The following is a 25,865-nucleotide window of genomic DNA, read 5'->3' as shown; positions in this document are numbered from 1 at the left end:
ACAAGAATCTTCACCCAGGGCTTGCTTTTCCTAATAGAAGATCTTTATAAATGGTTGGTCACCATAGCTACAATATACAGAAACTGAAAAAAATACATGCCTATTACACACATCTTAGCATCGCACTTAGCAATTAGCCTAGCTTAGCATATGTATGCTCACGCTAACTTTAACATGCGCCCAAACAATCCCTCAATGCATTGATGGTTACAAAGACAAATGTTCTCCAAGGCACGAACATACAGGGAGTGCAGAATTATTAGGCAAATTAGTAATTTGTCCACATCATCCTCTTCATGCATGTTGTCTTACTCCAAGCTGTATAGGCTCGAAAGCCTACTACCAATTAAGCATATTAGGTGATGTACATCTCTGTAATGAGAAGGGGTGTGGTCTAATGACATCAACACCCTATATCAGGTGTGCATAATTATTAGGCAACTTCCTTTACTTTGGCAAAATGGGTCAAAAGAAGGACTTGACAGGCTCAGAAAAGTCAAAAATAGTGAGATATCTTGCAGAGGGATGCAGCAGTCTTAAAATTGTAAAGCTTCTGAAGCGTGATCATCGAACAATCAAGCGTTTCATTCAAAATAGTCAACAGGGTCGCAAGAAGTGTGTGGACAAACCAAGGCGCAAAATAACTGCCCATGAACTGAGAAAAGTCAAGCGTGCAGCTGCCAAGATGCCACTTGCCACCAGTTTGGCCATATTTCAGAGCTGCAACATCACTGGAGTGCCCAAAAGCACAAGGTGTGCAATACTCAGAGACATGGCCAAGGTAAGAAAGGCTGAAAGACGACCACCACTGAACAAGACACACACGCTGAAACATCAAGACTGGGCCAAGAAATATCTCCAGACTGATTTTTCTAAGGTTTTATGGACTGATGAAATGAGAGTGAGTCTTGATGGGCCAGATGGATGGGCCCGTGGCTGGATTGGTAAAGGGCAGAGAGCTCCAGTCCGACTCAGACGCCAGCAAGGTGGAGGTGGAGTACTGGTTTGGGCTGCTATCATCAAAGATGAGCTTGTGGGGCCTTTTCGGGTTGAGGATGGAGTCAAGCTCAACTCCCAGTCCTACTGCCAGTTTCTGGAAGACACCTTCTTCAAGCAGTGGTACAGGAAGAAGTCTGCATCCTTCAAGAAAAACATGATTTTCATGCAGGACAATACTCCATCACACGCGTCCAAGTACCCCACAGCGTGGCTGGCAAGAGAGGGTATAAAAGAAGAAAAACTAATGACATGGCCTCCTTGTTCACCTGATCTGAACCCCATTGAGAACCTGTGGTCCATCATCACGTGTGAGATTTACAAGGAGGGAAAACAGTGCACCTCTCTGAACAATGTCTGGGAGGCTGTGGTTGCTGCTGCACACAATGTTGATGGTGAACAGATCAAAACACTGACAGAATCCATGGATGACAGGCTTTTGAGTGTCCTTGCAAAGAAAGGTGGCTATATTAGTCGCTGATTTGTTGTATTGTTTTTGAATGTCAGACATGTATATTTGGGAATGTGGAGATGCTATATTGGTTTCACTGGTAAAAATAAATAATTGAAATGGGTATATTTGTTTTTTGTTAAGTTGCCTAATAATTATGCACAGTAATAGTCACCTGCACACACAGATATCCCCCTAAAATGGCTAAAACTAAAAACTACTTCCAAAAACATTCAGAAACTACGTCAGTGATAGGTCTGAGTTGAGAGCACTCAGTGTCTGTGTTTTAAGTCCACAAATATCACTTAATTCTCTGGACAGTTTGGTCATTATTTCTCAGATCTAGCTTCCATTGGCAGTAGTTGTTTTATTTTTACCGTATGTTTTATTTTAAAAAAACTAAAGTAATGATGGAGAACCAAAAATATTTTTTGTTTAGTTTGATATAAGCCAAATCCATCAGTGTTCCATTAACGTTAATGCTAAGGAGTTTTACTGCAGTTTTGTTTAATTTGATAAACATTTTGACAAATGACCAAAAATGGAGCCTGAGTGATTGAACTCTGCTTTACGTGTGTAAATGTTGTCTCCAGTGGCTGCCAGACATGGACTCCAGAGTTTGGGCAAAGTTGCCGTTAGCCGGCGTATGCCCCCTCCAGCCAACCTGCCCAGCTTAAAGGCAGAAAACAAAGGAAACGATCCCAACGTCAACATCGTCCCCAAAGATGGTAGTGGCTGGGCATCTCGAACTGATGCAGGGGATGAGAGGTAAATAATGACAGTAAATGCTTCCATGTTTGTTTATCCTACAGTCTTTCATTCTGTTTTTAGTTTTGTCTTTAAATGAATGAGCTGCTTAACCCTGTAGTTGCAGTGTTTCCCCTAGGAATTTTTCCAGCTGTGTGTGTGTGTGTGTGTGGAGGGAAAGGAGGGGGGCTTGTGGAGAAATTATGACGTCTCTAAAGTATAATTTTCTAGTGCAGAGAGGAGACAACCCATAGAAGCACTGATTTGATCTCATCTCAGAGAAAAATAGAACAGGTCAGATGCACCTAATAAATAAAACTACTAACAAACTCAGGAATCTGTTTCTTTGCTTCACTGTTCTGGTGCTGAGAATATCACTAATGTGGATCAAAGGAGATACACGGACGAATGCACCTCTTATTTATTATTTGGAAACTACATTTACTGCAGCTGGCAGAGGCAGAGATTTTTTCTATTGATACAGGGAATTTACAGAATCATTTTAAATGTTAATAGGGGAAGACTGCAGGAGGGAGCGGTAAAATACAGGGGGTCCCCAGCAAAAACAAGAAACTACGATTCTGATGAAACCCACTGGTTTTCCATCAGGCAGTCACGGGGCAGCTCCAACGACCCAGTGGCTGTGCTGGGTCAGTGTTTTCGAGCTCAGTCCGGCTCGGCCGTGGACGACCCAAGGCGAAGTCGTGCTCTGCTTAAGAAGTGTTATTTTCCCGCTTCAGAAGTAGCGTCCAACGTGTTTTTACGCTTTCTCCGAGACATGTCACGTCGCTAACCCCGGGTTTCCACGGGAGCCGTCAGCAGCACGTTACTGCAGCGGCACGTCTTGATCGCGTAAGCTGCTGCTTGGCCCTTCCCACGAGACGCGAAGCAGCAGGGGAGCAGCTGTCACCGACAGAGCAGGAAGTCACACGAGTGACTTCGTCAGTAAACACAACAAGCAGGAGAAAACTACAACATGGCTCCAAAATGTTTGTGTTTTATGTTCTGTCCGTTTTATAATCGCTACCTGAAAAACAAAGGAGACCGCTAGCTAGGTGATAACTTTTCACGGGGACGCACAGTTAGTAACCTTTTTTAAAAGTAAAGCAACCGGAAGGCAGTATGTTCTTTATTCTGAAAATCTCGATAGATTCTCTCCATTTCCGCGTCCGATTTCCTGTCTTTCCTTCCCCAAAAATGTCGAACTTGACCCGTTTCAGAGGCGTCGTGCGTAGAAAATAGAACCGGCGCGTAAAGGCCGCGACATGCTGCTCCTGAGACGTAACCGACTCGCGCTGCTGACTGCTCCGGTGGAAAAGGTTCTGTTGACCACAGCGGTTCCTATCAGCAGCTATGACGTGCTGCTGCAGTAACGTGCTGCTGACGGCTCCCGTGGAAAGCCGGGGTTAGATGTTAGTGCCGCGCGCTAACGTCAATAGTGCAACGTAGCCTGCTGGAGGTTTTAAGGGTTCAGATGAAAACACCCGACCTCTCAGGCTGCTCACACATCGATCTTAAGTTGTCGCTGTTGCGCTCACATCGTAATACAGTATTAGATGCGGTTAAAGTCAGTCTTCGTCTTCCTCCGCTTATCCGGGTCCGGGTCGCGGGGGCAGCATCCCAACTAGGGAGCTCCAGGCCGTCCTCTCCCTGGCCTTGTCCACCAGCTCCTCCGGCAGGACCCCAAGGCGTTCCTGGACCAGATTGGAGATGTAACCTCTCCAACGTGTCCTGGGTCGACCCGGGGGCCTTCTGCCGGCAGGACATGCCCGAAACACCTCCCCGGGGAGGCGTCCTGGAGGCATCCTGACCAGATGCCCAAACCACCTCAACTGGCTCCTTTCGATCCGGAGGAGCAGCGGTTCTACTCCGAGTCCCTCCCGAATGTCCGAGCTCCTCACCCTATCTCTAAGGCTGAGCCCGGCCACCCTACGGAGGAAACTCATTTCGGCCGCTTGTATCCGCGATCTCGTTCTTTCGGTCATTACCCAAAGCTCATGACCATAGGTGAGGATTGGGACGTAGATCGACCGGTAAATCGAGAGCCTGGCTTTCTGGCTCAGCTCCCTCTTCCCCACGACAGATCGGCTCAGCGTCCGCATCACTGCAGACGCCGAACCAATCCGCCTGTCGATCTCCCGATCCCTCCTACCCTCACTCGTGAACAAGACCCCGAGATACTTGAACTCCTCCACTTGAGGTAGGACCTCTCCCCCGACCCGGAGGTGGCAAGCCACCCTTTTCCGGTCGAGAACCATGGTCTCCGATTTGGAGGTGCTGATCCTCATCCCAGCCGCTTCACATTCGGCCGCGAACCTACCCAGCAAGAGCTGAAGGTCAGAGCTGGATGAAGCTAGGAGGACCACATCATCCGCAAAAAGCAGAGATGAGATTCTCCTGCCACCAAACTCGACACACTCCACACCACGGCTGCGTCTAGAAATTCTGTCCATAAAAGTGATGAACAGAACCGGTGACAAAGGGCAGCCCTGGCGGAGTCCAACCCTCAATGGGAACAGGTCCGACTTACTACCGGCTATGCGGACCAAACTCGCGCTCCTCTGGTAAAGGGACTGAATGGCCCTTAACAGAAAGCCACCCACCCCATACTCCTGGAGCGTCCCCCACAGGGTGCCCCTGGGGACACGGTCATAAGCCTTCTCCAAATCCACAAAGCACATGTGGATTGGTTGGGCAAACTCCCATGCCCCCTCCATCACCCTTGCAAGGGTATAGAGCTGGTCCACAGTTCCACGGCCAGGACGAAAACCACATTGCTCCTCCTCTATCTGAGATTCAACTATCAATCGGACCCTCCTCTCCAGTACCTTGGAGTAGACCTTTCCAGGGAGGCTGAGGAGTGTGATCCCCCTATAGTTAGAACACACCCTCAGGTCACCCTTCTTAAAGATGGGGACCACCACCCCGGTCTGCCACTCCCTAGGAACTGCCCCCGATGACCACGCAATGTTGTAGAGACGTGTCAACCATGACAGCCCTACAACATCCATAGCCTTGAGATACCCAGGACGAACCTCATCCGCCCCCGGGGCTCCGCCGCTGTGTAGTTGTTTGACTACCTCAGCAACTTCTGCCCCCGAGATCGGACAGTCCATCCCCAGGCCTCCCAGCTCTGGTTCCTCCTCGGAATGCGCATTGGTGGGATTGAGGAGCTCCTCAAAGTATTCCTTCCACCGTCCGTCTATAGCCTCAGTTGACGTCAGCAGCTCCCCATCCCCACTGTAAACAGTGTGAGCGAGTTGCTTCCTTCCTCTCCTGAGGCGCCGGACAGTTTGCCAGAACCTCTTTGGAGCCGATCGATAGTCTTTCTCCATGACCTCACCAAACTCCTCCCACGCCAGAGATTTTGCCTCGGCAACTGCCACTGCTGCACCCCGCTTGGCTATCCGGCACCTGTCTGCTGCCTCCGGAGACCCACAGACCAGCCACGCCCTGTAGGCCTCCTTCTTCAGCCTGACGGCTCCCTGAACCTCTGGTGTCCACCAGCGGGTACGGGGGTTGCCACCACGACTGGCACCGGCCACCTTACGACCACAGCTAGCAACAGCCGCCTCGACAATCGCAGAGTGGAACAAGGCCCACTCGGACTCAATGTCCCCCACTGCTCTCGGGACGTGGTCAAAGCTCTGCCGGAGGTGGGAGTTGAAGACCGTCTTGACAGGTTCTTCTGCCAGGCGTTCCCAGCAGACCCTCACTATGCGTTTGGGTCTGCCAGGTCTACGCGGCATGTTCCCTTGCCATCTGATCCAACTCACCACCAGGTGGTGATCAGTTGACAGCTCCGCCCCTCTCTTCACTCGGGTGTCCAAAACATACGGCCGCAGGTCAGATGATACGACTACAAAATCTATCATCGACCTGTGACCTAGGCTGCCCTGGTACCAAATGTACCGGTGGGCATCCTTATGTTCGAACATGGTGTTCGTTATGGCCAAACTGCGGCTTGCACAGAAGTCCAATAACAAAACACCGCTCGAGTTCTGATTAGGTGGGCCGTTCCTCCCAATCACACCCCTCCAGGTCAAGCTGTCATTGCCCACGTGAGCATTGAAGTCCCCCAGCAGGACAATGGAGTCCCCTGATGGAGCACTATCTAGCACTCGTCCCAGGGACTCCAAAAAGGGTGGGTACTCTGAACTGATATTTGGCCCATAAGCACAAACAACAGTCAGGACCCGTTCCCCGACCCGAAGGCGCAAGGAAGCTACCCTCTTGTCCCCCGGGGTAAACCCCAACACACAGGCAGAGAGTCTCGGGGCTAACAAAAAGCCAACCCCAGCCCTCCGCCTCTCACCCGGAGCAACTCCAGCAAAGTAGAGTGTCCAACCCCTCTCCAGGTCTCGGGTTCCAGAGCCAATGCAATGTGTCGAGGTGAGTCCGACTATATCTAGCCGGTACCGCTCAACCTCTGCCACAAGCTCCGGCTCCTTCCCCGCCAGCGAGGTGACGTTCCATGTCCCAAAAACTAGTTTTCTTGTCCGGGGATTGGACCGCCAAGGCTCCCGCCTTGGTCTGCCACCCGATTCGCATTGCACCGGACCCTTCATGTTCCTCCTGCGGGTGGTGGGTCCACAGTTGGACGAGCCCATATATCCGGTTCGGGCCGGGCCGGGCCCCATGGGCGAAAGCCCGGCCACCAGGCGCTCGCTCACGGGCCCCAACCCCAGGCCTGGCTCCAGGGTGGGACCCCGGTAACCCTCCGGGCCGGGTACTCCGACTCTTCGTTTTAACCGCCATGAAAGATCCTTCGAACCGTTCTTTGTCTCACCCTTCACCTAAGACCAGTTTGTCATGGGAGACCCTACCAGGGGCACTAAGTGCCCCAGACAACATAGCTCCTAGGATCATTAGGGCACTCAAACTCCTCCACCACGATAAGGTGACGGTTCAAGGAGGAGTTATCTGAGTCAGACATGAAAAAGAAAATAAATTTTACATGAATAAGTGATGCTTAGCCTGGTGGGGGGAGGAAACCCTGTCAAAATCGTCAACACTCATTTATCTTAACGCTATTGAAACATGTAAACCAAAAGGCATTATATCCACTGCTACCTTTCTAATTTTAAACTCAGTAACGTATGCTGTAACTTCACCTTGCCCTGCCTGCTCCTCCTTGCTGCTCGCCGGCTGTGATCACAAGCGACAACATAGTAGTTCCCGCTGCTTCTTCGGGAAACGGCGCAAAAAAAAAAACTTGGGATCTTGTAGGCGTGGCGGTGGGATTTCAGCCTGCCACAGCTACGCCTATGTAAGGGAAACCCTGAGATAAACTGACAATCTATAAGAAGTTTTTGTTTTGTTTTGTTAACATACGTTTGTAGAAGCCTAAGAAGGCACTATACAAATACAGGCCATTTGTTTGATTAACACTACAATGTTTGTGTCACAGGCAACAAGAAACCCCACCACCCCAAAACAAACCAGCAGCACAGTCACAAGAGCTTTCTACTGGAGGCAGCCGCTCATGGGCTAACAGCAAGCAAACACAGCTAGATGGTAAGTATGATTACTAATTGCACAAAAAGTCTTGTTGTTTTTTCTTAATCCAAGCATGGGGAAACAAAGTCTACTTCTCAGGCCAAAATGAGAGCACACATTTACAACTGAACTAGTTTAGTTTGTTCACAATAGTTGAGGAATATTGGTTGACTTTTTGTTGTCCTCCCACCCTTTCACTATTGTAAATATTTTACACCTTTTTGATACACCTTTTAAATACAATTGAGATATCTAATTACACTGGGGGGAGAAAGTGGAAACAAACTACTTTATTGACCCTTCATGGAGCCAGTGATTGTGTTATTCTTTTCTCTAAGTCGTTGTGTTCTGCTTTGGCTCCAGAACATTTGAGTTCAGCTGATGTTGGAGTGGTGGTGCTAACATATATTCATTGAGGATTACTCTTTTAATGCTACTTTGTTAGAGGCAGTAGTACAGTCAACCTTTTGATCTAAATGATTTAAAACGATGTATTTGGATTGTCCAGGAGCTCCACGAGTGAGCAGCCAGTTCCACCAGGAGTTTCCTAGCCTGCAAGCAGCTGGTGAGGTAGAGAAAGGTGATGTCCAAGATGAAGAGCCCTATGGACCAGGCCCTAGTCTTAGACCTCAAAGTAAGTCTGCATTCCTAAACAGAAAATTAAAATGCTATTAGAAAATAAAGGTTTTGGGACTAGCTGAGGAAAATAGGACTTGGACAGTGTCCTGGAATCTCTTAATTACTGCACTTTCCATGAGTTCTTTACCACAGCAGAAAAGTGGCTTAAATGTCCGGTTTTTCATCCAGGAGCAGGGATCAAATTATCCAAAGAAAGATTCAGTTTCTTCCTATATCACAATATTTATGGACTCTCAGCGTAGCGGGATTATGTTGAGCGGAGAGGACGCAGAGCTCTGATCGTTGGTGCGCCCGCTGCGTCCGGCGCATGATACATTCTCAAGGTGGCGCGACAAAAACCTTATTATTAATACATGATCGTTCATATCTGTTTAAATCCTCTGGTACTCTGTCTTTTAATCAATCCTGACGTGCTCCGCTCATCGTGTGCTGTGGTGATTTTGCCTCACTGATGCAGCATCGAAACGCGCACTCCACTTTGCAGTGAGGAGATCCCTTTGTTCTGCGTAATTCAAAATTATCTGAGGTGAAAAAGTAAGAATCCAGGCAGGAGTTTTTCTAGAGTTTGGAGGAGATGCACGAAGATGAGAGACAGACTGTACAGGAAAATAGTTAAATAAAAACAAGAAAACAAAGCTTGAAAGTAAAATGTAGGTAGAGTATCTCCACTACACGTTTTTACCTGTATAAAACAATAAGTTATGCACATGTAATATTTATACAGCTGATACAATTCAGATCACCTTGAAAACTCAGTCGCACACCCAGGGCCATTTCAAGGCATTTTGGGGGGCAAGGCATAACGGAACACCGCAATACAAACCTAAAATGTTACTGAAATGTAGGTCAAATATTTTTTACTATAAATATCAGATGGGAAAAAGCGGAACTAAACACCAATCTAATGCATATTATTGAGCCTTTTATAATATTTTGCCTTTAAAAGGGTGAGGCAGTTGAATTCACAGATTATACATGTGCTGGCGCATGGTCAGGATGGTACCACCTCTGCCTCAATTTGAGTCAGGAAAAACCCTGTTACTGATGATTAGGGGTGTTCCAAAAAGGGTTCTTCACGATTCGATTTCAATTATGGGAGCTTCGATTCTTCGATTATAATGATTTTTGGTTCGATTCGATTACTGGTGCGTCGATTCTTCGATTATTGACATTTTTGATGCTTTTTTCATACAAGATTGTCTTCTTAATCTACATTTGTAAATTAATAACTTATCAATTAATTCAGTTCCTCTAAAACTACGCTCTGTAAGTAAATACATTTTTTTTAACATAAAACAAAATAAAATAATTCAGCTTATTCAGTCTGGAATATAGGCAACAGAAAAAACTGCTATATTTGAAGGTAATATGTTGTATTTTTTCAGAACAAAAGTGCATAATTCAACGGAATATATATTCAGCCTGGAGCTTCAGTACAGTGAGGTGAACACAACAAAATAGAGCAGAGTGACACTCATACTCATCTTAAACTTAACTGTCCTCCCATACTCCCTCCCCTCCCTCTTGATCCCCTACATCCTCCTTTTGTGTGAGATGGGCAAATGTCAACATTGTGCTACCTTGACTCTCACTCATCTCTCGAGTTTGAAGAACATGACTCCCTGTTGTTTACTACTGAATACTGGCGTAGATCCGCCGCGATAAAAGTAGCTATTGCTTTTGTAATGCTCCTCGCCTCTGAGTTCTTCGGTAGTTTGGAGACAGTCTCCAGGATGGAGAAAGAGGTCAAAGAAGTAGTGCCACTCACTAAACAGTCCGGGCGGCGCGCGTGTTAAGGCTCCGGTTACGTGTTTTTTTGTTTGTTTTTTTTAGTACCGGCTTCGCAACAAAACTTTGATGTTATGTTTTTTTAAGTATCGACGTTCATTAATCGATGCCGAAACAACATGTTAAGCTTTTAGATGCATCGTCACATCGATTAATTGCACTCACCCCTACTGATGATGTCTGGTTAACATCTGAGTCCTTACACTCATACACACCTGCTTTCAGTGCACACACTTTTCTTCACAGAGTTAACAGGAGAAACAAACTACACTGATGTGAGCCATGTTAATCCACGCTGTATCCGTTTTGATTGAGTAGTGCTCTTTGGAATTACTCAACACTTCTTTTTCCTTATCTATTTTAAACCTTTGCTATGAACCTATTGTGTCTTCAATAAAGTGAACTACTACAACTATCCAGTGGCATCTAAAATTCACAATTTGCTAATTGGCAGCTTCTTGCCATGTTGGAGTTGATTGTTTTTCCTAGGCAGTCAATGCCTCCTTTCTGTCTGCCTTATTAGATGTTGGTAGTTGGCGTGAAGGTGGAGGCAGAAACTTGAACACTGCAGCCAGCCCACCTGAGATGGACACCAAGTCTCAGGAAGAGGTTACCTCTGGTCTTGGTACCTCCACCCCACCGGTGGAAGCTGATGAACCAGTCCGAAATGTAACGACTGAAGTTCAAAGGGAGAAAAGAGATAGCAGGGAGAGGTTTCCCCCATCTGGACATCCTCAGCCTAAACTCAACGGTGGGCAGCAACCTCCATCGGGGGTACCGACTCACTTTGATCCTGCTTTTAGAAGCATGATGCCACCCTACGTAAGTAGCACATTGTTGTTGTTCAAGACTGAAAACGAAAAGGCTGCATTTAGTTGTCCTTTGTCTTTTATGTGTTCTTCACGATTTCTGTTTTTGATCTAGATGTTTCACGCCTATCCTCAAATGTCATTGGGCCCGGGACAGGGTAACTTCAGATACCCAGTACCACAAGATGGCGGAAAGTAAGTTTTTGCCTTTAAGGCTTGCTTTTAAGTTATTTAAATGATGCAGGTGTGTAATCCTCTTGTTTTTGATGCTTGGCACAAATGTGAGATGCACAAAACTGCCTTCATGGGTTTCTTTGTTCTACCCACAACCATTTGTTCTCTCTTGGGTGCTCAGGGGTCCTCGTTCAACACGACCCCAACAGCCACCCCCTCAGTCCTGGCTCCAAGACCCCGACAGACCTTCTATCATCAGTGCAACAGAGCTAAAGGAGCTGGACAACTTGGACACTGATGTTGATGAGGGCTGGGCAGGTCAGTTGAATCATTGCTGGTTACCTGTTGACGAGGTTTATGTAGATTTACATTGAGTTGAGGTTTATTTATTTATTAATTCAGGAGCTCAGATGGAAGTGGATTACACTGAAAAACTAAACTTCAGTGATGATGAAGAGAATCAAGCGGCTAAAGGCAAAGGAGATAACTGGTAAGCCGATGAATTTTTTACTAGTTTCATCAGCATAATTTATTGTCAGCTTTTCTCTGTTTGGACCACTAAGAGAGATTTTATTTTATTACTTATCGAATTCCATTTATCTTAATTTGCAAGCGCCACATCATTTTTAGCATGCTCCTACAGTCTGCTTATGGAGACATTAGTACTCCCTCAGATTAGAATCATGAAAACCATGAGTTTAAGCCTTTGGTGTTGTGACCTTGTCAAAATTGAACGATCTGATGCCTTGGAGTTTTGTCAAGTGTTGGTCTACAATGTAATTATAACAGTACCTGGATATACAACACGCATTGTATTATCAGTCAAATAAACCTCTGTAGGGCTCAAAGTTAAAATAAATGATGCACTTTAAAACTTTCATGTGTCTATGTCAGCTGCCAAACAAGCACCCAGAGGCCTTTTCCATAGTAGCTGGTAAGGATGTAAGAAAATATCGATATGGCAATATATCATATTTTTTCCAGCGATATATCGATATTCAAAAGCTGTATCTAATGTTTGAAAGAATTTGTGTAATTTCTTTTTTGGTGCAATTCAAACGTCGGCCGCTAGTTGGCAGCATAGTGCAACAGGTTTTGTTTCCACCATTGAACTGTAAATCCCTCTGTTATGGTTTAGATACCTCATGTTAAGTATCAGTTTGGACTGTTTATTGAATATTCCTACAATAAATTCAGTCAAAAAATTCTTTAATATCGTCTGGCAGAATATATCGCAATATATCGTGATATATTGTATCGTCTCCCTAGTTTCGTGATATGTATCGTATCGCCGTAATTTCACCAATACACATCCCTAGTAGCTGGGTACTTGAACCATTTACAGGTGCCTGGTTTACATCGTTTCGCTACAGATACATTGTCGCAATCTCACACTCAATTTTGTTTACACAAACGTACAAGGTGAATACGGAGCTGCCCCACTGCTCTGCAGCTGATTAAAAAGCTCTGCAGAAGTTTGTGAATGCCTCACAGGTGGCTGTACCATCACGGACATCTACAGTGAAAGATGCCTCCAGCATCAAAAAAGACCCCACCCACCTGGCAAAAACATTGTTAGTCCCCCTCCCTGGCAGGAGGCTGTAAATTGTCAGGTGACGAATCACCAGGCTTAAAAACAGCTATTACCTTCAGGCAGTGGGACTCAGATGGAGCACTGCAGCTCAAATGCCTCCAAAATGAAACAACTCTTTGATCTTGTACAATAACTGTGTATTTTAAAAAATCATCTGTGATTTTGAAATGGAATTTTACAGATCATGTAGAAACATATGACATTAAAGACCCTTTAACTATGAAGACATTCCAGTATTGTCTTCATAAAATAGTCAAATGTGACCAATTGACTATACTGAAATATATATATATATATATATATATATATATATATATACATTATATACATATATGTGTGTGTGTATATATGTATATAATGTATATGTGTATATAGATCTTTTTTAATTTTATTTTTTTATCCTTTCTGTAAATTGCTGCAAAATGTTTCTTGCAAAATGTTAAATGAGAAATTATTCCAGATATTTATATTTTGCAACTGCATATATTACTTTTCAAGTTGAACATTTTTTACTTTTCTTTGTTTTAACTAATGTTCTTGTAGGGAGTGGATGGGTAAAGTGGAGTGCATGAGATCTCGGACATCAGATAACCAAGAGGGCTGGAAAGATGGATCTGAGGAGCCTGTGGGCAGTAAATCCTCTTGGGCTGATGGCGTTGATCCCAGAGCACCATCACCTGGCAGTTTGGGGCAGTACAGTAAAACTGCTGCAACACAGGACTACCAGGTGAAGCATGTTTATAATACACAAGCTAGCCATTAGCTCTTCAATGTTTTAGTATCATGTAACCTAATCTGTTGTTATTCCTGTTTGCAGAGTGTCAGCCGTGCTGCTGGGAGTACTGCTCCACGTGGAGACAAACCACAGGCTACTGTGGCACCTGCTGCTGATGAAGACTCGGAAGCCTGGCGACAGAAGCGGAAAAAGACATCTGAAGTTTCTGAAGCTGTAGAGCGAGCAAGACGAAGGAGGGAAGAGGAGGAACGGCGAATGGAGGAGCAGAGGCTCGCTGCTTGTGCAGAAAAACTTAAACGTCTAAATGAAAAACACAAACAAGCAAATGAGAGTAAAACCGCCAATGCTCAAACCACTAATGACGACGCAGGAGCTGCAGGGGAGGACGCCCCATCTGCACCAGTTCCTGCATCCAGTCCTGTCCCTTCAGTACCAGTTCCACAATCACAGGTCCCAGTCATCCAAGACCCTGTATCAGAGAGGGGGGGTCCAGACAAAGAAAGGGCAGAGCAAGAACATGAGGGAGTAGAACCAAGTGCTGAGAATGAGGCTCAGTTACTTCATCAGCCCAGCTCCCCAACCCAAAGACCCGTAGCAACAGCTCCAGAACCACAAAGCCAAGGAGAACTCACCTTAGTGGAGGTCGGTGCTCTTGTGGAGGAGAACCAGGTGGATAGGACAGCATCTGTACCTATCCATGACTATTTTAACTTGGAGGACAACAGAGGTGAGCCAACGCTTGATGGAGTTTTACTCTGGATCAAATTGACCAACTTTGTCTTAACGGTACTGTTTTTCTACAGTGGATGAGCCCCATCTGTCTCTGTCACACATGGACACTCCAGGAGGAGAAGAAGTCCCTATTGCGCCCCCACAACTAGAAGGAGAGGCCACTGCTGCCATTCGTCCCTCTCTTATGTCAGGCTATTCCAAACAGTTTCAAAAGTCGTTGCCACCACGTTTCCTCAGACAACAGGTACGTTGGTCCAAATATGGCCTTGTGGCTTTGATAAGACCTAAACATGACTGGTTTGATTATAACGTGAATTATCCAGGATATGGTTACTGACGGAGCTGAGATATGCCTGTAACTGTCAGAGAAGAGGAACATTTTAATCAGTTATATAAATGGTGAAGACGCCAGTTAAGTTAAATGTTACTTTGATTCCACAGGAGCAGATGAAGCAGCAGCAATGGCAACAACAGCAAAGCGGGGGATCTGTGTCCCCATCAGGTGCTGGCAGTGTTCCAGCTTCCCAACAGCAGCAGCACCGCTCCATGTACCAACCAATGGGCCCCCACCACCAGCACTTGGCCTCCATGGGGTTTGACCCTCGCTGGCTCATGATGCAGTCCTACATGGATCCTCGCATGATGTCGGGCCGACCTCCTATGGACATGCCAGCTAGCATGCACCCCGGTGAGGATATGGATGAGTTGGGCTGTGGTTTATGTAATAAAGGCTCCCTGACATGTTTACATCTTCTGTGGTTTCACCTTATCAGGGAGAATGCCTCCAAAGCAGATTGTACGCAGAGAGGCAGGTGACAACTCCAGCTCCAGCTCTGACTCGTTCGATCACTTGTCCCGACCGGTTCGAGACCACGGCCTGCCCTCAGACTCACGAATGGTTTGGGGATCAGATCCATACCCACAGTCTGAACCGTTACGCACTGTAACTCCTCCAAAAGGGCGAGATGACCACCAGGAACAAAGGTAAAGTATTGCAAATAAATAAATAAATTAAAAATCAAGTATTCTTCATTCGTTTTATTTATATAATTGTTTATTTATTCTCTTGCTTTCTTAGGATCGACTCTGGGTTGGATCTGGACAGGGGTCTTCCAGCTATTTATGCTCAGGATCCCAGTACAGCTGACTCTCGTAAAAGTAACTTTTTCCGGGATCCAGAATCCCTGTCGGTGTTTACTCAGGGCCCTGAGGATGTTTCAGAAAGGGTCCCTGTAAGTTCTACCTTTGACACAGTTGAGAGAGGTTTACCAGGTGGGGAGGAGGTAGAGGCAATTGGTCAAGCCATTCTTCAAAGAAGTGTCTCGCAGGGTTCCAGCCACTCTCTTAAGCTAGATGAGCTAAGGTTTGATGGGATACCCCCGGCAACAAAATCACTAGATCAACACGACACAGGAGAACGGGTTTCAGACAAGCACCAGAATGAAGTCTACTCCCAAGCTGCTGTAGCCCTTAACAGGGCTACACCACCTGCAGATGGATTACACAAGCCAGAGAAACTGCCTCTGCCAGGCCCCAGCAAGCAGAAAGCTGAACTTCGCTGGGGTGGAAGATCTGGGGCTGGACGCAGAGAAGGGCTAGGGGGAGAAAGACCAGTTCGCAGATCAGGACCAATAAAGAAGCCTGTTCTAAGGGACATGAAAGAGGAGAGGGAGCAACGAGAGGAGAGAGAAAAACGTCATGAGAGAGGAGAAAAGGGGGACCGGTCCAAAAGGGATCAGTCGTCTAAAGCTCCCTCTGCAGCTGCAGTGGTGTCTGAAAGCACCAGACCTCAGGGTGAGGGCAAGAGGGAAAATGCTGAGACGGAGGAATCCTCCATTTCCCACCCCAGAGCGAGAGACTCTCAGCCTTCTTCAGGAGTGCCCACCTCTTCCTCTCAGGAGGAGAAAGTAGACAAGCTGCCCTGTAACGACAAACATCCAGAAACAAAACTGCCGTCTCGAAAAGACTCCAATTTTCCTCCTCCACGTGTCAGACGAGAAGATCGAGAGAGGGAACGTGACAAGGAAACAGACAAGGACAGGGAGAGAGAATGGCCTCCTGATTCAAATTTCAAAGGACGCGGTCGAGGGGAGTACTACTCACGAGGGCGTAGCTACAGAGGAACCTATAGTGGGCGCAGCAGGGGATGTCGTGGTCGTAGCAGAGCAGAGTACCCTTATCGGGAGCCTCGATTACGCTCTGACTTACCCTCTGCTGGAGGAGCTGCTGCCTTTCGCAACCGAGAAGAAAGTGAGACACGCAGCGAGAGCTCAGACTTTGAAGTCATTCCTAAACGCAGGCGGCGCCGTGGTTCCGACACAGACTCTGAAAGTGAAGGTGGGAGAGAGTCTGCCAGTGATACTGGACCCTCTGATCGTGAGCCTAGCACCAAACCTAGCCGTCCACTAAGAAGAGATCTCCCCGGTGAGGGCCGTTCCCACCATAAGCTGGGCTGTGAGCCGCCTCACGGGGTAGAAAAGTTGGGGTCAAGAGTGGATGAAGAAGGCCGGCCCAAGCCAGGATTTCTTCCTAAAGGAGAGCCTTCTCGCCGAGGACGAGGAGGATTGTACAGTAGAAGAGGTGGACCAAGAGACCGTGGAGGACCTCGCTCGGCTCCTCATAGAAGGCCAGCGGCCAGAGATTCCTCCTCGCAGTGGCCCTCTAAACCCATGGAGACATTCAGGCCTGAGGATGCAGATATTTCAGCGAGATACGACAATCCTTCCACCGACCGACGACCTCCAAAATTAGAGGGTAAAAAGTTTGGAGATGGCGGGCCTCAGAGTAGCAGAGAACGGCCTCGTCGATCCCGACCAACACGGCCCCCAAGGCAAGATAAACCCCCCCGCTTTAGACGTTTGAAAGAACGTGAGGCTGGGGGGTTTGGTGGTGACACAGCTTCAAGTCCCCCAGTTTCTTTAGCTTCTGTGCCTGCTGCAGCTGGCCCTAGTTTAGCTCCTGCCCAATCCGCCCTTTCTCCACCCACGTCTAGAGCTCCAGGAACTCCCTTAACTGTGCCTGCAGAAGTGACAGCTGCTGTACCTGCACCTGGCCAATCTTCTCCCTTAGAAGTGTCCTTGCCAGAGGCCAGTAGTCCCTCCATTACTGCAGTGGGTACCAAATCCCCTGACTTGTCCAACCAGAACTCTTCAGATCAGGCCAATGAGGAATGGGAAACTGCTTCGGAAAGCAGTGATTTCAATGAAAGGAGAGAACGAGAGGAGAGAAAAGGAGCGCTGGAGGCTGCAACTGAGGTCACCCCAGCGTCGGTGCCTGCACCTCCACACGGTTCTTCATCTCCCAATAAAAGTCCACCTGATGGAGGAGTGACTCCAAAACGAGAGGCTTCTCAAGCAGCCAAGAGGAGTTTTTCAAGTCAGAGGCCCATAGAAAGACCCAATCGTAGAGGCAACAGCGGAGCCAAACCCGGCCGCAGCTACATAGGAGGCAAGGGTGAGAGGAGAGGAGGAGGAAAGGCTGGCCGCAAAGGGTGAGTTAAAAATAAGATTATTATTATTTTTTTTTTATCTGGGTAGGTATTCATCAACACTTCTATTGGGCCATTCCCATCTGTACCGGGTCGGCCCAGGCTGGGTAGCCCCAGTCGGCCCCAGCCTGGCCCGGTTGATTCCACACATCCTTGCCTTAAGCCCATGTGGGCTGATTCTACCCACCAATCAGAGGCTTGCTCTAATGGAAGGTGTGAATTTGCTGTCAGCAGTGGGTGTGTTGGCCCTGGTCGGCCTGAAGCAGACCCCCTCGAGAAGAGGGCTGAGAATGAGCCTTGGTTGGCCCGGAAAAATACCAGGCCACCCAGATATGTAAACAACCTACGCTACCCGGCCCGGGCCGACCCGGTACAGATGGGAATGGCCCATAAGACATATACTCAATGACAAATAAACAATAGGTTTATTTTAGGGATTAAACCTGAAGTGTTACTGTTCAAAGTGAGTTATTATTTCTGTCGGGTTTGTTTGGCCTTCTACACTTCATAGGTCTTTTAAATGCTTCCTAGCCTGGTCTAGTTTAGCATCAATTATTTTAGGTTACATAAACAAATCCACAATCAGACCTCTCTTAGTTGTTACACATTCTTTACATCTGTCTACATTTTTCATTAGTCTCATATAAATGCTGTAGATCTCCGTCTTCTGTTGGATTACAGCTGCCTACATTTTATATCATCAGAATATAAAAGCTCAAATGTTTACTTTTATTTAAAGCTACCATCTGTTTCATCAGCTTTGACATTTGTTGGTCCTAAACTGATTTTTTTTTCTTGCTCGGGTTAACAGTCCTGCAGCCCAGCAGAGCACTGAGGCATCAGCAGCTGGAGGGCCAGCTCAGAGGCCTGCTAAAGAGCAGTCTGCCCGTCGTAAAGATGAAGCCAAACAGGCCGTTAAGAAGCCCAAGGAGAATGCTCTCTCTCAGTTTGATCTCAACAATTACGCCAGTCAGTCGTGTCACTTGTCATCTAATGAATAGAAAGTAAATACCATCTTTGGGTCATAGTAATTTTTAACATGGGATATACATTTGTGGCTCCTGTAGGTGTCGTGATCATTGATGACCACCCAGAGGTGACCACCACAGAAGATCCTCAGTCCAGTGCCAACGATGATGGTTTCACTGAGGTGGTTTCACGCAAACAACAGAAGCGCCTACAGGATGAAGAGAAACGAAAAAAGGAAGAGCAGACTTCTCAGGTAGAATGAGGGAATGTTTTAAAAATTATGTGATACAGAGATCTCTGAGCCAGAAAATTCTCGTTTTTACAGAACTGGGGTAAAAAAGGTTCTGGCGAGAAGAGTAGAGGAAGTGGAGGCAAGCTGCCCCCAAGATTTGCCAAAAAACAGTCAACACAACCGCAGCAGCAGCAGCAACATGAAAAGCAGCAACAGCAGTCAGCCTCACAGTCTCAGCCTCCTGTAGCCTCCGCTGCCCAGCAGCAGCCCTCCATCTCTGCTCCGCAACACTCTCACCACGCCCCCTCACAACCTGCTGCTTCTCCTCAAACTTTGGAAGGAGCCGTGGCTCCTCTAGCTCCTGTTCCTCCTCCTAGTGTGGATTTCACCTCCAAGAGCCTACCACCTGCACCTACACAAACACACAGCACACTTGGTACAGAACTGTGGGAGAACAAGGTTGCAGGGTCCACTGTGCTACCTGATGTAAAGAAGCGTAAGTGGGGAAAAGTTTTTTTTTTTCCTCAAATTTACTTGATTCCCACCTGGCAGAAGTAAAGTTGTCAGTTTTTTGTAAAATTTGTATTTTTTGTCATGTGCCAGTTGGACCCATCAGCCCTCCACAGCCTCCTTCCGTTAGTGCGTGGAACAAACCTCTAACTTCGTTCACTGGCACGGTCTCCTCTGAGGTAGGTTCAACACGTTTGTTGCAAATTTGACTGTTTCTTTTCCACTTGATAAATGATAAAAACAACAGTTTTTCTCTTTTATTCTTTTAGGGTGTGAAGCCTGGGAGTGATGGCAGTGTGGAGTTGGGGATAGACAGTATTCAGTTTGGTGCACCATCATCTGCTGGGAGCACCGATAGCGATGGAGGTCCTGCATTGTTAGAAACGGGCTCTGAGAACAAGCTACCTGCTCCCAAAGAACAAAGGCAAAAACAACCTCGTACTGGTCCCGTCAAGACACAGAAGGTAGCTGTGCTGTTATGAAATTAGAAATAACTTTTTAGACATTTTCATTATAGTCATTTTTTCCTTTTTCCTCCTCAGATCCCAGAAATGGAACCAGTTGAAACCAAGGAGTACAAGCCAGGTCCTATTGGTAAAGAGCGCTCTCTGAAGAACCGTAAGGCCAAAGACGCACGTGGAACAGAGACGGAGGGCCTGGAGGGAGGAGTTTCTGGGGGGAATGTCAGCAGAGCCAATGACTCCAGTCCTCCCACTAGTGACACCACAGTACCAGAGCTGGGAGGGGACATAGAGGGCATGATCACTGCCCCATCAGCAGAGTACAACAGTAGCTCCAAGGTGACTTTTGTATAATATTAATAAATGTTTAAAATATTTCAGGATTATGACAGTTGTGTAACATTTGGCTCCTCCGCTGCCTCTTCCTGTCAGGAGTCCGTCACTGACTACACCACTCCTTCCTCCTCTCTGGCTGACAGCGTTCCTACGGGAGGGAACAAAATGGAAGAGAGTTTAGTAGCTAACGTGAGTATGGATCTTTGCATTGACACACAGTATCATACATTTAGTAAACAGAAATCACATTTTTTATGTTGATCTGTTGTTTTTCCTAGGTGGCCCTGCCCCACTCACTCCCCCTTCCTCACAGAGAGACCCTGCAGCAGAGCTCCAGTCTCAGCACAGTCTCTCCTGCTACAGTCGACTTAACACTAAAGGTACGTGGATATTGAAGAGGCTGTGGCCATATTACTTTCTACAGAAAGGTTACAAAGTAATTAAGTACTCATTTCTCTCTTTTTAATCTTCTCAGATGGAGTCTGCTCGTAAAGCTTGGGAAAACTCTCCAAGTCTGGAAAAGAACTCACCAGTCACCTCCTCTTCTTCCCCCATCACCTCCTGTGCTTCTTCGTATTCTTTCTCCTCAGCCTCCATGCCTCAGATTCCTGTGGCATCTGTCACCCCCAGCACTTCACTGTCAGGTAGCTCCCATTTTTATTTCAAATGACAGATGCTTAGAGTTGAACTAACTATTTCTCCCTTCCAGGTTCTGGTACCTATACAACATCGTCCCTCAGCACAAAAACCACCTCAGCTTCTGATCCTCCAAACATCTGCAAAGTGAAGCCACAGCAGCTCCAGGGTGGAAGCCTGTCCTCCTCCAGCAGTAGCAGCAGCAACAGTTTCTCCCAGCTAGGCTGTGTGCCTCCTCTCTTGCCCCAGCAGCAACAGACCCCACAGGTGTACGTCTCCCAGTCTGCAGCAGGTAAGACAACATGGAATGTGTGTGCAATTAAAGCATGTTGTTTCTGTGAGAACTTTTATCAGTGTTAAGGCAAGAAAATCTTCACTGTATTAAGTACCCATACAATTGTTTTAGGTTCTGCAGCTCAGATTCCAGCTTTCTACATGGACACCAGCCACCTCTTCAGCAACCCCCACCCTCGTTTGGCTCCGCCCTCTCTGGCACAGCAGCAGGGTTTCCAGCCTGGACTCTCTCAGGTGGGATATTATTGGCTAGGATACTTGATACGTTTTCAGTGTTGGAAGCCTAACCAATGTCTACCTTTATCTTCCAGCCAACAGCAGTGCAGCAGATTCCCATCCCCATCTATGCTCCTCTTCAAGGCCAGCCTCAGCACCAACACACCCATCAGGCTCAGCTGGGGCTTGGCACTGGTCCACCAGTGTCACAGCCACAGGATCTGTTCAGCTCTTCACTTCAGCCATACAGGTAACGAGCTTACAAATATCCAGTTTTCTACTTCAGAACGGCTGGAACAGTTTTGTCGTCTGATCCTCAGGTCCCAGCAAGCGTTCATGCAGAGCAGCCTGTCCCAGCAGTCCATGATGCTATCGGGGCCTTCCCTGCACAGCTATCCTGGTGTACAAGCCCCTGAGCTGGGAAAACCACAGTCCAGTCTGGCCTATCAGCAGCCCTCCTCTACCCAACACATTCCCATTCTGTTTGAGCCACAACTCAATCAGCCTTCAGGCATGGGGGGGTCTCAGCTCATCGATACGCACCTGCTACAGGTAACCAGGTCTCACACGTCAATATGTTACTTTTGTTTATAGATCTGACTTGCTTTTGTCTTTTTCACAGGCTCGACAGGGGATGAATCAACATTCAAACATTTACTCAGGACAGGTACAGCAGCATGGCCAGAGTAGCTACTACAGCAACACCCAGTCTCCCAGTTCTGCTATGCAGCAGGTAATGTGTACCTGTAAAAGTTTTCATGTTTCTAAATAAGCACAACAGTTCTTTCAATTAAAGAATTGTTTGATTTTGTCCTCAGGTAACTGTCCCTCTGCCGGGTTCCCAGCTGTCCCTACCAAACTTTGGTTCAGGTGGAGGCCAGCCGCTCCTGGCTCTGCCACCAACTCCTCCCCAGGCCCAGCCTCCTAACATCAACAGACAACCCCCGGTTTCTCAGTCCTACAGAGGCATCATGGGCCCCAATCACAACATGATGCAGCCTCCAACCAACAAGGTAACATTTTTTTATTTGTTTTTATGTCAAGATTTTTGTTTAACAGCAGGTTTAATAGCTCTTTATCCCCTTCAACCTGTTGCAGATGGACATGGACCTTAAACTCTTTGGCAGTGGGATGGATGTGAAGCCTGGAACACCTCCTGTCAATGCCAGGAGCACAACACCCACCTCCAGCCCTTACAGGTATGAGATGCTCAGTACCTCAGTAATGTACTGGTGCATCTGTTTTGCTTCTAATTCTATCAGTGTATGGAACCATTTCATTCATTTAAGTTTATTTATAAAGCGCCAAATCACGACAAGAGTCATCTCAAGGCACTTCACATAATAAACATTCCAATACAGGACAGTTCATTAAGCCAATCAGTAAAAAGTGTCTTGCCCAATGACACAACAGCAGCATTCTCTAACAGGGTCAAACCTGCAACCTTCCGATTACTGGACAACCCGCTCTACCTCCTGAGCTACTGGTGCCCATATTTATGACCAAATTTTTCACTGTGACAGTTTTAAATTAATATTTTCTGATTATTTAAAATTATTTTCCTAAAACTAAACAGCCATAAATTCTATGGTTCTAATTATTGACAAAACGGTTTATTTCAGTCTTTCGGTTTTTGACCTTGGTTTTCTCATTTTCGATTTCAGCCAAGAATTTTCATGTCCGTGCATCTCTAATATACGTGGGTATTTAATTCAAGCATTAACTCTAGTAATTGTTTGTGTGTCTCCACACAGGGCCAGCTCAACGTCTCCCAGCAGCCAGTCCAGTAAAATGAACAGCATGATCTACCAGAAGCAATTTCAGCCCAGTTCTGCTGGCATGAGAATGACTCAGCATTTTCCTGGCCAGTTCAATCCACAGGTTAAACATGACATAATATTCTCTCATTATACTCCCATTATTTTTATTAAGTACTGATTATTAATATCTCAAACTTAACCCTGTTCTCCTTCCTCCCCTTTGTTCCTTATTTAGATTCTGTCTCAGCCCAGCATCGTCTCTCCCCTAGTTCGCTCTCCTCATGCTAATTCATTTGGTGGTGTTCAGCGTTCCTCTATGGGTCCTCCCATTTCACCCAATGTGGGTGGTGGTCTCATGTCTCACCCCCGACCACAGCATCCACAGCACAGTCAGCACCCTCCCAGGGGGCCTTCTGGGCCTTCCCTTGCCCCCAGAGGCTCACAAGCAGCTCTGAAGGCTGAGCAGGATCTGAAGGCAAATTCTTTTTAACTTTTAAAGACCAAGTTCACTGAGAAACCGTTTTTGTTCTTGTTAATTTTGAAATATGATCGATCACTCTGAGTTTAACTGCAGGCTAAATGTGAAAATATTCTTCTACCCCTATTTCCTCCATTAGCTGCCAATAGAAGAGAGATTGGGAAATACTCTGATTAACAAAGCCACTCAGGTCTACGTCGCGCAAAAAATTAACAAACATGGACTCACATGTATCGGCTCACAATAAGGCAGGCTGTTGTCCAGGAAACAGCAGAGTACATATCAGCCAGTAGAAGCTAACCGTTTGCATTAGCAACTCCACCACCACATGGCAGAACTTCCTTCTTCAATTCAGTTTATTTATATATCACCAATTCACAATAAGTCTTCTCAAGGCCTTTCACAAAGTAAACATTCCAATTGAACCTACTTATCAGTGCATTAAGTTCAGTTGTCCAGTTGGTTAAGGTTGCTATATAAGAAAACCAAGCAGATTGCATTGTGTAGTGTGAGACTTTACAGCAATCTTCATACTAAGCAAGCATGTAGTGACTGTGGAGAGGAAAACTCCTTTTTAACTGGAAGAAACCTCCATTAGATGCTGGCTCAGTATAAGCAGCCATCTCTCACAACTGACTGGGGGCTTGAAGACAGAGCAGATGCAGTTTCACTGTTGAAGAAAGTAAAAAGTGAAATCCTTCAGATTTGAGTTATTTGTGGAGATAAAACATTAACGTTGCAAAGCCAGCAGAGTTGGTGGTAGAGTCACGTTGCTGTTCAGTCAGATGCTCATATCAGGGAAAAAGACTCTAAATCCTGCTTTTTTCTGCTCCCCACTCCTCTGGCTCAATTCTAGTTCCTGAAACGGGAACGCCAGAGCTGTTTTCCCCCACAGAGATCCACTCACAAGGCATTAATTCATACCAGAGACCCCTGCAAATGTGTTTTAAAAAAACAAGTGAACTTTGGCTTTAAATGGTTTGCATTAAGCTGGTCGGTTCAGTCATCATAATTCATTGACGGTTTGGTTGGGTTTCTCTCTCCCCCTCTAGGCTAAGCAGCGGGCTGAGGTGCTCCAGTCCACCCACAAGTTCTTCTCAGACCAACAGCAGCAGCAACAACAACTGAAGGCTCCTCAAGTCAGTAAAGCTCCCCGGCTTGATCAGGGAGGAAAACCACTCGACACTTCAGCTTCAAATCACCAGGCTGGAAGTGAGCGCCCAGATACTGACAAACCTCCTGTATCGACAGCCAAACCCATTCGAACTGGCCCTATTAAACCCCAGGCCATTAAACCAGAAGAAGGAAAGTGAACGGCTTGCAGCCCTGTTGAGCTGAGAAAACGTTTGGATGGAAGAGAATCATTCACTCAGCCAGAGCCTCATGTCATCCCTGGAGGACCGTGTGAGGGAGGAGGATGAATTGGGCAGAGATTTAGATGGTAGTGTTACAAACTGTAGACACTGTCATGTACAAGTGTATTCTTCCTCCCTTTTCCCGTCTTGTCCCACTACAAATGGGAGTGTTCTAGTTGGACTCTTTCATCATATTTAGATGCTGATAAAATCGCTGCTCTATTTGTTTTCATAGAAGTCGACTCTGATGGTGGAAACACAGAAGATTGGAGAGAAAATTAAAAATGTGCTGCTGAGTTAGCCATTTTTTAAAAAAGGTTTTTGGGTTTTTAACCCCCCCTAGCATCAGAAATGTAAAAAAAAGAAACATGTTTTTATTTTTATTTTTTTTTTTGTTAAAGAAATTTAATCAATTTGTGTTTTCTTAATGAAAAATCCTTTCTGAAAGCAAACATTTTGTTACCTAATCTCCCATCAGAGCTACTTCAGAGATTTGTGCACTTGGTGACGGTTTGAGCCGCAGAGACAGAAAATCACAAATAGTCCTTTTTTGTTTTATCAGAATGAAAATGTGAAAACTACAGGATTAGATTGATTTCTGGATTTGTCTGCCTGAGCCTTTGCTCCTGCCTTCTTCTTTCATCTCCTTGCCTGAAAATATCTCGTTCTGAGGTGTGTGTGCGCGCTCGTTCGTTCATTGGCAAGGGGTGGGGGGGGGGGGGGGGGGGTGGAGGCTTGTGGCTGGACTCCTGTATTTTTAGCCAAAGGGTAAAACGGCACAGAAGATGACATCAAAACCCTCTCGGATTGCTGTTTCCACAGCAGCAGAGTTTGGAGCGGACTTTCAGGATTGCATGGATGTAGGATGGCTACTCACGGTCATTGTTTTCACACCCTTTTTTGTTTGTCACACACGTCACTGTATAAAAGCATCAGATCTGCTGCCATCAACTGACTCAGTGCCCT

At 46.5% G+C, this 25,865-nt stretch overlaps 1 protein-coding gene across 1 annotated transcript in view; it reads left to right on the top strand.

Moving 5' to 3' along the window:
* prrc2c (proline-rich coiled-coil 2C) overlaps positions 1-25,608 on the top strand; it is a 35,750-nt gene extending 10,142 nt beyond the window's left edge. Inside the window, exons 3-34 of the mRNA XM_015976992.3 lie at positions 2,041-2,215; positions 7,605-7,711; positions 8,202-8,327; positions 10,644-10,942; positions 11,045-11,124; positions 11,285-11,421; positions 11,506-11,593; positions 13,241-13,424; positions 13,515-14,160; positions 14,237-14,409; positions 14,607-14,853; positions 14,939-15,149; positions 15,244-17,655; positions 18,464-18,621; positions 18,720-18,874; positions 18,947-19,349; positions 19,457-19,542; positions 19,633-19,827; positions 19,906-20,163; positions 20,257-20,349; positions 20,439-20,540; positions 20,636-20,804; positions 20,870-21,088; positions 21,203-21,324; positions 21,402-21,556; positions 21,627-21,858; positions 21,929-22,039; positions 22,125-22,319; positions 22,405-22,505; positions 23,061-23,187; positions 23,302-23,541; positions 24,597-25,608. Of these exons, the coding sequence (XP_015832478.3) occupies positions 2,041-2,215; positions 7,605-7,711; positions 8,202-8,327; positions 10,644-10,942; positions 11,045-11,124; positions 11,285-11,421; positions 11,506-11,593; positions 13,241-13,424; positions 13,515-14,160; positions 14,237-14,409; positions 14,607-14,853; positions 14,939-15,149; positions 15,244-17,655; positions 18,464-18,621; positions 18,720-18,874; positions 18,947-19,349; positions 19,457-19,542; positions 19,633-19,827; positions 19,906-20,163; positions 20,257-20,349; positions 20,439-20,540; positions 20,636-20,804; positions 20,870-21,088; positions 21,203-21,324; positions 21,402-21,556; positions 21,627-21,858; positions 21,929-22,039; positions 22,125-22,319; positions 22,405-22,505; positions 23,061-23,187; positions 23,302-23,541; positions 24,597-24,857 (8,267 nt within the window). The 3' untranslated portion in view covers positions 24,858-25,608. The remainder of the gene's footprint in view (positions 1-2,040; positions 2,216-7,604; positions 7,712-8,201; positions 8,328-10,643; positions 10,943-11,044; positions 11,125-11,284; positions 11,422-11,505; positions 11,594-13,240; positions 13,425-13,514; positions 14,161-14,236; positions 14,410-14,606; positions 14,854-14,938; positions 15,150-15,243; positions 17,656-18,463; positions 18,622-18,719; positions 18,875-18,946; positions 19,350-19,456; positions 19,543-19,632; positions 19,828-19,905; positions 20,164-20,256; positions 20,350-20,438; positions 20,541-20,635; positions 20,805-20,869; positions 21,089-21,202; positions 21,325-21,401; positions 21,557-21,626; positions 21,859-21,928; positions 22,040-22,124; positions 22,320-22,404; positions 22,506-23,060; positions 23,188-23,301; positions 23,542-24,596) is intronic.
* Positions 25,609-25,865: the final 257 nt, after the last annotated feature.

Source organism: Nothobranchius furzeri, chromosome 8 (assembly GCF_043380555.1).
Source record: "Nothobranchius furzeri strain GRZ-AD chromosome 8, NfurGRZ-RIMD1, whole genome shotgun sequence".
Taxonomy (NCBI): Eukaryota; Metazoa; Chordata; class Actinopteri; order Cyprinodontiformes; family Nothobranchiidae; genus Nothobranchius; species Nothobranchius furzeri.
Note: the sequence above shows the minus strand (reverse complement) of the source record. Positions and strands in the feature narration are given on the sequence as shown.